A 16,189-nucleotide genomic window follows, 5' to 3' on the forward strand; every position below is an offset into this window, starting at 1 on the left:
TGTCACAGGGTATTTTTATTCTGAAACTCAAGAACTACTTTACAGTTGAAAATGAAATCTTGTGGACTCAAATTTGCAATGTAGACAAAATCCTGAAGAAAATATAACAAAGGAGAGGAAGTAGGAAGGATGTGGGCACTACTTGTACCCTCCCCATTATTCCAGAATGGTCATGCTAATAACATTTGGACAACATCTGTGAAAAAGCTCCTACTGTTGTTCTGGTTGAATGTCCTTCAGGCTAATTCAAGATAATCTGTCTTGGGGAAATTCTTGAGCTCTGAAGAAACCATGACTATTTGAATATTTGCTCAACACCCCAGTGTTAAAAATGCCAAAAAATATCAGTGCCTGTGTGTAGGGGTTTGTATCTTTCAAGATGCTTTTCTGTAGCAGTATGTGTGCAAGACCACATTGTTTTAACCATGCTGATAGCTTGGTAAGCTTCTGGTCTAAATCACCTACCCCTCCTTTTGTGGATGGCCAACCAAAACCTCAGCAGTACTAAATGATCTGAGACAGTGAAATTTGCCTCTTTGTCTCTTCACAATGTCCACAAAGTCTACTCATAGATCAAATACTTCTTTGAGGGCTGAGGTGAAACTTTGTAATGTTAAATTATTGAACTACATCAGCTGGAGAGAACATCTGAGAGTCACCTAGTCCAAAACTATGCTTTCAGCCAGGACTGGTCACAACTGCCATACCTCATACTTTTTAACAAAAACAAGAAAGTGGGAGCTCCGTAGTTCTAGTGTCACAGAAGTGAAGAAACGTACATTGTGAAAGCTCCCCAAATTTTGATTCAAAGGCATTTGAGGGAGAATGCCTTTGCACACACTCCAGAGAAGTCCTGAAGCTGACTACAGCACTTTGGACATGAAATAATTTCTGTTACTTCCATGCCATAACATTACCTTTCCAACTTTTGCACTCTCTGCGGACCCACAGTACAAGTGAGGCAGTGGTCATCTTTTGCCATCTGTCTTTTGATATTCTAGCAAAGCTGAACTCTGCCTAGTTACTTTAGGTAGAAACATAGTGTTCTTAGAAAATGATGTCATGGTTATTTAGCATCAGTGTAACAGAGTAACAATAATATCTCCACTTCTGCTCCAGTGATAACACTGTTTGGCACCCACTAGAGAAAAAATCAATTTATGCATCAGCCAAACTCTGTAAGTCAGCTAGAGTAGCTCAAAACAGAAAGGAAAAGGAAATGGTAAAAGAACATAATGAACTAACAGCAAACAGCAGAAGAAAGGTATTTAAGACAAGTGGTCTTAAATCAAATCAAATGCTGTTATTTTAAGATCTATCACAGCCATAACTCATTTGCTTACTTAAGGCAATGCATTCAGACCAGCATGCAGCATCTGAAAACTTGACATAACTCACTGAGGAGAACTTCACACACAGTCTTCACTGGTAATGGATTTAAAGATAATCAACAGTCATTAAAAGCAAGCCCACCTTTTTTTGGCAACCAGTGCAAGGGACACATGATAAATAACACAATCCTGTCATCAAATGTGTTTGTTCATTTTTCAAACATGAAAAGTGGAGTAGCTAGGGAAGTAGGGAGATGTGTTACAAAGTGTGAGAGCAGTGATGGATCGAAGCCTGAGACCACACCTGGAAATCTTTCAAAATTACTTAGACAGCCTAAGCTTTGCTAAATTTCTTCATTATTTTATTTGATAAATTCAAAAGAATTCCTCAGCAAACCAGATCCCAAAGATATAAATATCTGTCATCTTAACGTCTACATGCAATTAAAGCTCCTCTTTTCCCAGGTTAAGAACAGAGTAGTTGTGACACACCTAAGTGATAATTGCCCACTTTTATAGGACATAGGCTGAACTGGCAAGATACATAAAATCAGATTATTCAGTTACACAGCAGGTGGAAAAGATAGGAGATAGGAATGAAGAAACATCCTGGAAGGAAACACCAGTCCAAAAGAACACGCTGCAGATGCTTATGAAGTACCAGCCATACTGCCTGAACTAAATAAATTTTAAATTCCTTGCTGTATACACTAGCTGGATACACTGATTAGCTCTTTGCTTTTGGGAAAAAGAAAACTTTCCAGTCTCATGTATCCTATGTCTGTCATAGCCTGCGTTAAGTCAGAGGCCATCTTATGCAGTTTAGAGGACGCCAAACATGTAAGAATGTGAGTAGTTTTTGAGTGCTTTGGTGTAGGTAATGCCTGTGTGCACACACTTGCATGTGCACTTGCATGATAGTTTTCTCACGCCACGTTTTTACTAGAAGTACCAGACAAGAAGATCTCAAAGTGCTCCTTAAGAGCCCAGAAAATATATGGTCTCCTCAACACATACAACTCACGGTTATTCTAAATGCACATCAATCTCACTTTACTTAGTAGTTTCTCTCCAAGCAGTGCCATCTATTGGGAAAACAAATAAAAATTCAAGTTTTACTTGAAAATATACAAAATATACCTCAATGGGTATCAATAAATTCATTTTTGCCAAGCACTGATCAAAAAAGACAGAGAAAGAATGAAAATCAACTGTTAAACAACAAAAGTGTAGAACAATGCGTCTGAACAGCATGCAACCCATTCAGGGGAGAAAACCTGCTACCAACACCTCTGACCACAAAAGACAAAAGCATTTTTGATCAGTTTAGAATCCACTTTTATCCAGAGAGATAGAGAAAAAAATAAGGATTCAGCTGAGAGAGGAATGGGAAAATTTCTCAAAATTTAGATGAATTAATGGCTGGAGATAACTTTAAAACAGACTAGGAAAGAATTCTGCCTGGACACTATTGAAATTAAGTTAATGGCTCTGAAATTGGTAAAACCTAACCCTGGGGAAGTGCTGATCTGATACGGAGTTCACTAAGACATAGCAAGAACAAAAAGACAGTTCTTCTAAAGACTCCTAATAAAACATATTTCTTGACCTGCAGAGTGATGGCAACAAGCTCATTAAAAAGATCAACCTTGTTGTTCAAGATGTAAATAATTCAAAATAACATCATACAATACATAAAATCATAAAAAGTAAGGATTTTGGTTAGTAAAATCCTTAACTTGTAAGGATTTAAAAATTAAATTAATTAATTGCTATAATACTTGATCTTTCAAATTTCAGCCATCTATGAATTGCAGGGTAGAACCAGCATTTCTTCCTGGGTAGCTTATTCTACATTGTTCCACGCCTCTGTCTCCTCCACTATTTCTAGTCCTCTTGCCAGCTGTCACTGCTGCAGGCAGCCAAACAGCCTACATAGGAACCATTAGATTTATCTTAATCCCAAAAGCTAGATTTTTTTCCCCCTTCATTGTTTTCCCCCTTCATTTTTACTTTGTTTTCTGTAGCAGATGAGGTGAAAACATCCTTGAACATACTGTGCATCCTCTACCCCAGTTCCTGTCTGCTGACATTCAGTTCCTAGACTGCACAAATATTTTCTGATCTCCATACACTGCAGTACAGCTCTCAAATCCTCCTCTCTAAAACACATAAATATTTCTAGAGGGATTATTTTGCAATAATGCCCTTCAGCTTAAGATAGCTGTATATATATCTTAGAGATTAATTTTTATAATCTCTCACTATATCAAGTGTCTTATAGCTGACTGGTCCCCAAGAAAAACCCATGTGAAGAACATGTAAGTTTTGCAAAAAGGTGTATGTTGCCACTCGAGCCCCTACTGAACTCCTTCTGTCAGTTTTACCAAACACTGAAATCTAGCAGGAAAACATGCAACTGTGTGCAGAAGGTTAGAGAATATTATCCTTGTTTTTGGATATCAGCTAAAATCCTCATGCTCTGTTAGATAAATAATAAAGGATACCGGCAAAGCTCCATTTCCACTGGCCCAGAAGACCTAGAAGACTGGCTTCACTGCAGCCAGTCTGCAATCAAAACCAGGCAATATCAGAGTTCAAGATGTTTGAGTGATTTTATTCACTTTTGCCTTCAACAAGTATGTCTGCATTCTGCTGAGCCAGTTTTCTTCACCATTACGCCACAAACTGGCCATGCTTATGAGCCTGGATGCCATCTGAGAGGAAGGAGGACTCTTCTGACTAGTGAGTGAGAATCTTTTTTTCAGCACCATGGAAGAACCATACAGCTTGTGGTGGAAGGAGAAATGCAAGCTGCTCCTTTCTTTTGTAAACTTACATGGCTTACCTCACATTTTAGGAGCTGGATTTAACAATGGACACTTTTCATTACATGGCATCATGTAATGGATTTCTGAAAGACACCAAAGCTAGATGGTCCTGATTTATTCCTTTTCTTTGATTAAACCATACTTGTAAAATGCAGAACAAAGAGAGGGTATAGCAGAGAGAAGAGTCAATAGTGTTCTTGAAGAGATACAGAATTTCCTTCCCTGATTATCTGTGTCTCTGATTTCTCAATCACTCAAGGAAAAGAAGACAAATAAAACTTTCCAAGATTAGTAAATGCAAAATTTACTGTAAGAATTCTTTATAATCTCAGGATTATTAAAATAACTAAGTTAGCTGCTCAAGTTAAATAGCCTATGCATAAATTATTGAACACTAGTTTAAATTCTCCACATTTTAGCTGTTTAATGTGAGATGTCTGTTCATTGTAGGATCTGTAGAATGAAACATGACATGCATATATTCTTCCTGATTTACAGAAACTACTGTAAGAACTTAAAGCTTATCTGACTTTTAGGAATGATGTGGAAGCCTAACTGCAGGTGCTAAGCGTTATGGTAGATGTATGGCTTCCAGCTCCTGGCATGGGGTGGTGCAGGTCTCTGGTGGCATAGGTTCTGCAAGACCAGGTCTCTCCAGGTGTTCCTGGAGCACTCAAAATATTACTACACATTTATGTTCAGCACTTGACCTGCAGTGTCTTCTCAACTTTGAATGCCCAGTGTCCAGCACTACATGGGGCATGAACAATGCCATGGTAGTTTCCAGGCCGGTCTCATGAGCTTTTTACTATCAGCATTTGATTTTGCAGTTGCTTACAAGTGAAGGAGACTTCTCAAGAACATAAGGAAGTAACAGGCTTTAAAAGTGGGCAGAGTAAAACCATGTAGTATTTCAGATGTGTATATATAAAGTAACACTGGCTGCCTTAAAATGGGAAATAGAACAGGCATTGTTTCTTGTAGAAGGGGAAACAAAACATCAGCATGAGACTCTAGAGGCTGAAGTCCTGATGCCCATGTTTGCCACAGACATTCTCTGTTCTGAACATATCCCTTACCTCTCAGGAGCTGTTCACCTAGATCTTATAATTTTGTCTCCTCTGGTGGAATAAACAGCTTATTAGCTTTGTCTCAGCAGCAGGCTAATGTAGGCACACAGGCTTGGGACAAGAGCAGACGTGCACCTTGCCAAGCCAGAGGGTAGGTCATTGGCCCAGAGATGGCCACAGGGTGAAACAGGCAGGTGGTGGGACTGCAGTTATGCTGGGAAATGGCTCAGTCCTCAGAGTGAAAGAAATCCATGATTCTGAAAGGTCATCCCACACAAGCAGACACTCTGCTGTGACATCCAGTCAGGCTGCACTTCATGTCAACCACACCAAACAATGAGCAGAAATGGCACAACTGTGCTTGCATGCTTGCCAGGATTTTCTGTCTGCCAATGGTCACTGCTTACTTCATGTGAATTAAAACAACTTTTACCACAGCTTTTACCACTTCTTCCTAAATACTGACACAAATTATCCATATGTATCAATTTTTAGTAAAAGCAGATTAACTGTTTGCACATGATCTTTTCCTACTTAATCTCTCACAAAAGATAGGAAAAATTATTTATGAAAAGTATGCTACATCCAAAATTAATTTCATTAATATGCTGTTAATAGAAATGGCGCTGCTATAGATTGTGCTATAGTAAAAATAATATTTGTGATAAGAATTATTCAGATTAAGTAGATAAACTCAGTCGGGGGAAAAAAACTACAAAATTCCTAGCATACAGGCTTTGGAAAGGCTTATTCCTTTTGTCCACAAAACCTGACCCCATTAGCTGGTCTGATAAAAGTATTTCTTCCTACTTCTTCCTTCACTGCCTCTTTGATATCCTTCAACTGTGGGGGCAACAGTATTATTGCAAATTACTATCAAATTACACAATTTTTACTTTTTTTGCATAACATTTCACAATCCAGTTAGTACACTTGTTTAAGTGGTGAATGCAGTTTAGCAGGGGGAAAATACTAGTTTACATTTTTAATTACCTTCTAACATAGAAAAGACATTGTCAGTGTGAAAATCTGTAGGGAATGGGAGATGGCTGAGAATGGAATAATCTTGCCACATTTAAGCATGCATAATCTGCTTCCACAGAAAAAGGTTAGAGAGCAACAAATTCTCAGTTTATTTCAGTAATAAATGAAGACTGGCTAGGATAGGAAGTTTCTGGGGGGAAAGCATTAGCCCATATGTACAGAGCAGCCTCTGGTGGTCTAAGAAAACATGGTAATGTTTATAACTAAGGATAAAAATATGTTTTTTAAAAGGATGTATGTACATATTTAGCTATTTTACTCAATCCTCCTCTCAACACATTAAAAACCAGATGCTTTTAAAATGATCTGTCAATACGCTTGTTAAAATCTGAACAGTAAGAGTATTAAAATTCATATGCATTCATTAGCACATTATATAAAAATAAAATGCTTGTGTTTAATCATTCCATAAAAGTATTATAGTCAATTCTGATTATCAAAAAGTTTTTTTTCCTGGTTTGCATTGCTAAAATTGAAATAAAATTTACAAGAATGTTACAGAATTGATGACATTTTCTGTCTTCACTTGTGAATTCAGTTGGCAGATGTTTTCAAGAACAAAAAAATCTGTCTTATTGCAAAACATATTAAGCAGGTTTTCTTGCCATAATGTTTGACATGATGTTTATTACCCAGACCAAATCAGTTCCTTTAACAAGCCACAATGAATGCCAGAAAGTACATTATTTCATAGTTAAGAAAACTTCCAGCACGAAACAGTAAGTACTTTGATCTTTCAAGAGCACTATGCTTAATGCATTACACACTGCCATAGTAGTTTTTATTTATATTCATTTTGTACAAAAATACAGTGCAGTTTGATATCCTGTATTTTGAGATTAATCTTTTATATATTCTTGAATATCCCAGCTATTTTTTTAACTATGAAAATAAAGAAAATACTTAAACGTAATTACCAAGGAAGAGTTCTAATTCTCAGGTTCCTGGAAAATCTAGTTGTACAAGTTGGAACATCAACCAGACAGCTTTCATTTGTTCAAATGGCATTTCCACATTAGATCACAACAGATCTCAGTGACCCTATGAGAACATAACTGAGGATATTTATTCCTGTTGCTTAACAGTCTGAAACAATTTCTCCAGCACATTTGACACAACGATGTTTTTCCTTCCATGCTAGATAAGTTAAAGCCTTCCTGTGAGGAAATTTTTCATCTAGTCTATCCATACTTTTTCCCACTTGGCAAAGTTGACATAAGGACCACTCAGGTTTTTCAAAACTCTTTGATGGGATCATTACAAATCACATACCATCCTTAAATATCACTGTTGAGTGACAGCATGTTTTATTTTAAGCACCTAGTGAGTCACATGTATACTATACTATACTATACTATACTATACTATACTATACTATACTATACTATACTATACTATACTATACTATACTATACAACAAGACTGTATCTGAACTGCCCTTTGAGATCAGCCCAATCACCACCAACACAGCAGCCTGTAGAGTGCAGGCAGAGAGCAGTCCTGCAATATGGACTCAAGCATAGGAGGTAAGAAAATGGCAAATATGGCATTGCATCTCTCGCAACCATCTAGAGACTTAGCAGTTCTGACCAACAGAGTAAATGGAACCTACTGACGGTCCAGTTTTGTTTCAGAAATTGAGAAGCAAGGAAATTGCATTGGTTTGTCCTGCAACACAATCAAGCAGGTATGTTTTTCTTTCTGTTTTCAAAAACTGTATTAGAGTCTACTAATTAAAAAAAACCCCAAAATAATAATTTCAGAATACGATACCAAGCTCATCAGAAAACCCAATTTCAATTTATTAGTCTGGGGGGACCACCAACCACACTTTCACAAAAACATGTATGACTTTCCTGGATTTGAAGAAAATCAAATAAAGCAAATATCAACAGTCATATTTACAGCATGGAGCTGTGCAGAAAGGAAAATGGAATGGAACAATGTATTTTATATTTTGGGGGGGGTGTCAAACCTCCTGAAACAAAATTTCATGCCTCATGAGGCAAGAGTCATAAGAAGGTAGAATTGCTAAAAAGGTTATGAGAAAAAGGTTCACTTTCAACAAGGGAACACTGACCCTGTATGTTGACTAGACTTCTTTTCAGACAAAACAGCAGCACTGTCCACTGGATTCTCATGGACCTTAAGAAGACCTTAAGAAACCTTCTTAAGAAGGAGGGTTTGGCTAGTGGGTAGAATAGCATCTTATAAAACAGCTGCAAACAGAAAACATAGTGCCTTGTTGGTGACTTTGAATATATATATGCATTCCTTTGTTTCCCATACTCAGGTATTTTTCAAAACACAGTAAATATCTATGGCATTACTAACAATCTTGTATCCAAGTCACTAACACTTTTAACTAGCCAGTACAGTTATATTTCTTCTACAAAATTTGTTATGCTAAAAAAAATTAGCAGGGTCATATTAAAATTTAAGATGATTCTAACATGTATCTTACTGGATTTTTTTGGTTTCTCACCACAATGACATACTTTTTTTTGTTTTACCTTCACTGTGGAGTTTCTGATGTGTTTTACTGTTGAATGAAAATGCAAACTTTCATAATAAGGGTTTTGGAAATTGTATGACTCAGTCTGGAATATATAATGCGTAGTATGTACATGAAGCAGAATGTGCCAATGTGCAAGTAATATTGTTTGTGCCCCCTGCAGAATTAGAAATCCTCGGGTAGCACTGTTATAATGATCCCATGCTGGTAGCATTACAAAGTGCAAAGGTTCACTGAGTCAGAAAAGGGCAAGGGACAGAGTTTCTTCATCATACCATTCTCAAATTATTCTAGCTTAAATATTTATTAACATATTAGCAAGCTTCGTCCTTTATCTGCCTTCAAAATTTAGCTCCAACACAATGGATGGCTGCTCATATAAAAACAATACATTACAGAGTAAATTTGCTACCACACAAGATGAACATTGGTATTTTCCATAATACATTATTAATTTGGCAGGTGCTAGAAACTATCAGGCTGTAACTACTGATTCCATGTAATGCATACATGTCATGTATGCATTTAGAATACAATAAATGCATACATGACGTGTGAAGGCAGTTCTCAGTAATGTATTTGTTTTTAACAAAGCATGCCATTTATTAGCCAATACAGGCAGTAAAAATACATATGCATCAATAAAGAACCGCAAACAAAAACAAAAGAAACTTACTCTAATATAGATCTGCATAGTTTCTTTTTCTTTTTGTGGATTTCGATACTTTTCATAGAAGTCACGTCGCTTCTTAGTTTCCTTCTGGATTTTATCTTTTCTTTCTCTCTTTTCTGCAGGTTCATCTGAGATATCAGAAGACAGCTGTATTTGGGCTTTGGTCTTTTCAACTTCAATATAGTTCTCATTAGGATTCAGAACTATTACTCCATAGCCTTCCTGTTTTAGAAGAGAGACACACACACGCACACAAACAAACAAGAAGAAACGTGAAAAGGGGAATTTAATGCTTGAAAATGCTTTACATTTACTTTAATGCTCTCTAGAACTTTTTTTATTTATTTCACCAACTTCATACAACATCATTTATAGAAGGGTTTTTAAGAATATTCTGTCATTGAAGGGATATTGATGTGTGAATAGGTATCAGAGCATGTACTTAGGCTCATACACAACCCTCAGCATCAGAAAAGTTGCCTGTTTACCTTTAAAATAATTTAATATATTGTTTTATTCACAAGCACTTGATATGATTTTTTCAGAATACAGGAACTGAAAGCAAAATGTTGCTTAAAGAACTCTAAACAATTATGAATAAAAAGCTTTATGCTCAGCCAGTAAAAACCTTTAAAATAAAAAGGATTGAGAGATTTTATATATAAAGATAGATACACTGAAGAAAGCATGTGAAAATTATTCACCACATTTTAAAATAGTAAAATCTTTTGTCTACCTGACAATAAGCATACCATGCGGAGGCAAATAGCAGCAGTAACAATTAATCAATACCAAAACTGATTCAGTGGTGTTGCTTACAAGTCAACTCTTTATGGTGGGTCTGACTTTTCAGTGCATCTTTAAATCTGCTGTAGAAGTTCACTGGAATTATTTTGTATATTCAACAAATGCAGGGCAAATTTGTGACCTGCAGGATGCTTTTGAGCGTATAAGGTACACTTTTTTTTGTCTTAGGAAATGAGCTAGTTGAAAAAACTATTTATGAATGAGAAATAAATCTTGAATAAATCAGCCAATCAAGTGTTATGATTTTTAAATGATGGCAAATCACAAAAAACCACAATATTTATGTAAGATATAATTGCAAAGGGAAGGGAAAAAAGAGAAGCACATACATTTAACAGATGTGTCCCTAAAGCTAGCATGAGCTCCCAGTCAAAATCAACCTATCCTTTAGAAGTAAATTTTAATAAAGACTTACTTTTCAGAAACATCTATGTTAATTATCTAATGTAACAGCTTTATTTCATCTTCTCACTTGGTGCTTCATTTTGCACTTGGTCCTGGCATGAGGATGAAAAAAGGTTCCCCATACCTAGCTGCCCAGAGCAAACCAAGTCTACGCTAACAAAACATATTTTATTTGGGCTTGCTTTATTCTATTCTGTATATAGCGATTCACAAATCTTGTAGTTCATTGTGGCCACTGTCAGGTACACAGACTGTCACTCACTGATTTTCTACAGTTGGACACACTTGACTAACTATCAAAATCACATCCAAAGGGAGTTCCTACCCCTTATCCTTGTGCCCTTCTCCAGCATCTGCCATAGCTTCTCCTCCCACCAAAAACCAAGTTAAAGGGCACAGCTACGCTCTGCTAAACAGGGTGAAATAGACGAATTCAGGACACTACCTCTGGCATAAGCAATATAGTAAAAAAAGGTCACAACAGGCCAAAGAGAAAATTGTCTCCTTGTCCCATGATTGCCCTGTCCTGCCTGCCATGAATTCAACTGGGATCAATATAAACAAACAGGCAAAATATAAATAAACAATAAAGAAAGGGTGAAAGAAAACAGAAAGACAAATTTTAAAATCTATCCACATCATGCCTGGCCCTATTAATGCAAAATGACGTACTATACGCACATGGATTTTAAAGCTTGGAAAATTGCAAACCCCAAACTTCATCATGGAGAAGAATGTGGCTTACAAATCCTCCTAAATTGCACATTCTCAGATGAAAGGATAGTTTTTGAGCCTGCTACTGCTGGAGGTTTTTCAGTACTTGGCAGGCTGGTACTTTTGGGGCTCTTCATCTTCTTGACCTGCTTGATCTTAGCAGAGACATTCTGTGTAGAGATTTGTTGTGTTTTCTACACAATGCAAAATGCAAAATTCATGCGTTTACTTCAGATCTAGAAGTTTGAAACTGTGTGCACTTCAACCTTGTCACAAAACAGTCACAAAAGTCATCAGAGAAGTGGAATTTGTCTAAGTTATTGATCATGCAACTTAAAATTACATGACTCATTTGTCCCATTTTATGAGGACACAATGTCAATTTTTCACATAGATATCAACAGGTGAAATAAGATTCTATTTTTAAATTCACTGTTTTATAAATAAATTAAAGAATTTTTATTAAATATATTTTAAGCACTGCAACGTAACTCCCTTTACATTTTTTCACAATTTCTCCAAGATAGCAGGCCTCTCCTGACAGTAGAATTAAAATAACTAAGTAATAACTAAACTAAATTTTTTTTCCCCCTTCTATTATGGGAAAGCCTAAGTCTTTCCCCTTGGAAAGTAATGTCTTTTTGGACTGTTTAGCTTACATGATATCATATGTCTCCCTTTCCCTTGTACTTCTGCATCATAAATTTCAAGAAGAAAACAATGGCGCCAGACAGAAGATTTGAGAGTAACATATAAAAATCAACACAGAAAACCAAAATTACTGGTACAAATATAGCCAATTACATTCTATTTCATTCAGCCTTTATCTGAGCATTTTCTACTGAAAAGAAATATTCTGCTCTAAATAACATCAGTGTAAACAATACAGCTTTTAACTTCAATTATTTAAAAAAAGATAATTTATGTGGGCATAGCTACACCATTCAAGTTCAATGCAATCAGAAAATGAAAAAAAAGGTGGAGCACTAATGCAGTGAATTTGAGAAGCATGCAAGTCAATGCAAACCTCAGAACACAAGACCACTAATATCTTAAAAAAGGCCTTTAGCAAAATTTAATAACAGGCAAGATAAAGTCTTTGGCGTAACTGTTAACACAGACAAAAATCACATTCATTAAAAAGCATCGTTTAAAATGAGAGTCCTGTTCAGAAACACCTCTTTGCATGCAGGACTGTATTAATCTTTTTTCACCATATACAGTCCTTCATGCTACAAAATATTAAATGTGTTATTACTATGTATTACTTTGCTATTTGTTAAATCAGTGTCATTAAAAAAACCAATTTCAGCCATGATGAGCTTACATCATTATTAAAACACAGTGACCTATGACTTACTTAAGTACCAATCATCTAGGAGGGTTTCTAAATCTTGCCACACCCAGTGGTATTAAGTGGTATGCAAACATTAGGCAATAATAGCAGTTTTCAACATAATAACAGTAGTTTTCAATGTAATAGTTTTCTCCTGTGTGACCAGTGTGCACAGAAAGAGAAACCACTCCATAAAAAGTTTTTTCATTATAAAAAGCTAAGCTTTAAGGACACTACCCCCTCATCCCCATCAATCTTCACCCATCACTGTACCAATGATAAGACCTTATAATTATGGCAGACCCTGACAAATGGAACTCCCAGCCTCTAATCTACAAAATTACAGTTTCTCTCTCAGACTAAAATATCCGATTAACATCTCTTCCCCTCACGTAGTAATGCTCCAAGGTAAGTGAAATTTAATCTACACTAACTCCTACCATTCTCCAGGTAGCTGCTTCTGGAGGTTGAGGATTGTGATGATGAAAGGAAAAGCAGGCTTACTAAATCAAGAGTTGGAAAGAACCATGAACCTCAGTTACAATAACTATACTACAAAGACAGAACAATGTAGAAGGACCTTTTATTGCAATACATGAGTCAGAAATGGGGCAGTACTTTTTCTCTCTTACTGGAAGTGCAAGGGGGTAAGCCTAAAAAAAAAAAGAACCTCAAAGTATTTGAGGTAAATTTCAAATAATTTGAAATCTCACCTGCCTGGCACATGAGTAATGAGCTGAAACCATTCCGATCTGCATATTAATCCACCGGGTGGGACACAATATGTGACAAAAGAGGTCAGAGCCAGAGAGGTATCTTTTGACCTATGTAACTACCTTTTTGGACTGTGAGCAAGGATTTAAAAGAGATCATTTTCCTATGCTTGATCAACCTGAATTTTCAAGTTCAGGTTTCTATTTGGACGGTTGGCAGCAAGACCAGAATTAATTCCTTGGGGAAATGCAACTCAAAGCACTCTGTTCTTAAACCTGCCTGTGGTTAAAACAGACACAGCAATGTCCATTCATCTTTCTGAAAGACGTATGCTCTGTTCATTTCCCATCTTTACTGCGAGAAGGGTACATCTATGTCACTATTGCGACACTGTAGGTGCAACAGCAGGATGAGGTCATGACAACCAATCAGAAGTCACTACTGAAGCGTTAAAGTAAACATAGCTGTTGGAGATGCAGCTCAGCTTGAAAAATGCCCCCTCCATTATTTGAGCAATTTTCTCAAGACGTGACCTGTGACTGAAACGCTTGAAATGTCAGTTGATTCCACTTTCTGTTTCCATCCAATGTACATTTTGGCAACTGCACCCTGCCAACACTGTGATATTTCCATCCCAGATATACTTCAGCTGCTTGAATTCCAGCACTGTGTCCAAGTGCGTAAAAATGCCGTGCTTCTTCCAAACAAACTTTGTCCTGCTAAGTTCCAAACTTAAAACAGCTCATCAGGTTAGGCAGCAAAAGAAAACGTACCACAAAAAGATTTTAGAGGACCACCTGTTGTCTATTATTTTTACATAGCACTTACTCATAAATCATAACACAGGGTAATTAATCAAGCTGTCAAAGAGAAGGTCAAAGGTTATGTGGGCGAGTCAGAAGGTCATGCATGGGCTGATAGAGGTCAGGGTCACACTGCATTCCTCATTATCAAGTTGGGATGAGAGACGGCCCAAGCAAACAAAAGTGAAAGCAGATGGAGAACTGAGTAGATAAAAAAGAGGAGAAAATCTCACAAATAAAAAGAAGTGGAAGAATGCGAGTTACCTTCAAACAAGGAGGAGAACAGAACAGAAATACACTGTTCTCAAAAGACTGAACATAATACAGAGAAACTACAGTTTGATTATTTAAATACATTTACTATAACTTTCTGTCCAATTTTTTTGTAAATACTAAGCAATGCCACAAAAAGTGCATGGTAGTTTTGATGACATTTCACATCTGAAGTCAGTATTTTCAAGGTAAATTAGACAAAAGGAACTTATTACCGTGATTAATGCAGATGGATATCCAAAACTGCTTCTAAATGCTTAATTTTATTCCTTTTTACAGCTACAACTAACAGATGTTCAATAAAGAAGTTATAACCTGCTTGAATGATGTATAAAGAACTGTACATTCATATACACAAATTTTTAAATACACAAAGCATTATAAAAGTCTTTCTAAATGACACAGCAGTTATAAAATATTCTATCATTACACTGACCTGAATTAGATGCAGAATACTGTACAAAATTAGCTGTCACCCTTTCCCCAAAATCTTTGTTAATCTCATTTTGAATGTTTGCAGCTTTATCAACACATGCATCAATGTCAGCTCCTTGGTTACTGAACCGCTGTACTTAGAAGAAGATATAATTAAAATGTTTTGGCACAGAAAAGGTGAAATTGTATCTTTCCCTGGTCCCTGAGGAGTCTGTAAAACATGTAGGATATATTGACAAACACACACCCTTGTCTAGAGCCCTGACATCCCAGGTCACCCAGCTGCTATTTATTTCAAAACATTCACTTTACACTTACCCAAACTGCCACCTGCTGTGTAACTAACTTTTAATGGATATTGTGCTACAGAAACAGTAAACTCTCCTTCTCTCTGTTACTGCCTTCTATTTCGACACTGCATTGTCCAAATCTATTTGCCTGCAGAACTGTATTTCTCTTATTTCACAATCTTTATGCTGGAAATTATAAACATGACATGTAAGACTATGTCTTAATTTATATTTGTTAATTTGGTGCCAGTGCAGCTATACTAAACAAATCAATATTCAAGGCTACAAAAACCTATCAGAAAAGCTGTTCCCGTATTTTGAGTTGAAAAGGTTTGAAAAGAATTAATGTTTTACATCTCTCTATAATTAGCAGCCCAAATATGTCTTTGTTAGATCTGCAACCCTGTTTTATGCTGTTTGCAAGGTCAAAACTGAATAAAAACATCCATGAATTAAAAGGATTTTTACATCCTCAGCTGTTTACTGTATTCTTTATAAGGAACTTCCATGCCTTTACTAGTGAAGCACTAGTTTCACTAGGATTTGCAGCAGAAAATTACTTCTAGTGGCAAGTGAAACACAAGAAACTATGCTATAGCATTAATTTAATTCTGTGAATTAACAGAAAGAACAATGCTCATGTTCAACTACTGCTTCAAACATTGTTTAATAAATATCAGATCCACCCGTTTCTCCCTGATGTAAGATTTGGGCTACTTGTAGAAATCACTGGAGACGGAATGATAATGAATCCACCCCAGCCATGCAGGCAGGATACTGGGCTGGAAATAATCTGTCCACAACAACTGCCCAGGCTGTAAAACGAGATTCTGCTTTTCTTCACTAAGTGCAAACAGCTTTGGGGTCCATACAACCTGTGAAAGAATGAACCCACAGTCTGCCCTCAAGACATCCTACAGGAACCCCATCTGTAATTAAAGTCTGTAC

General features: G+C 36.5%; 1 protein-coding gene across 1 annotated transcript in view; it reads right to left on the bottom strand.

The window, feature by feature from the left end:
* ARB2A (ARB2 cotranscriptional regulator A) overlaps positions 1-16,189 on the bottom strand; it is a 232,785-nt gene that overhangs the window by 118,392 nt on the left and 98,204 nt on the right. Inside the window, exon 6 of the mRNA XM_064405548.1 lies at positions 9,468-9,686. Within this exon, the coding sequence (XP_064261618.1) occupies positions 9,468-9,686 (219 nt within the window). The remainder of the gene's footprint in view (positions 1-9,467; positions 9,687-16,189) is intronic.

Source organism: Passer domesticus, chromosome Z, assembly GCF_036417665.1.
Source record: "Passer domesticus isolate bPasDom1 chromosome Z, bPasDom1.hap1, whole genome shotgun sequence".
In the NCBI taxonomy this organism is placed as follows: Eukaryota; Metazoa; Chordata; class Aves; order Passeriformes; family Passeridae; genus Passer; species Passer domesticus.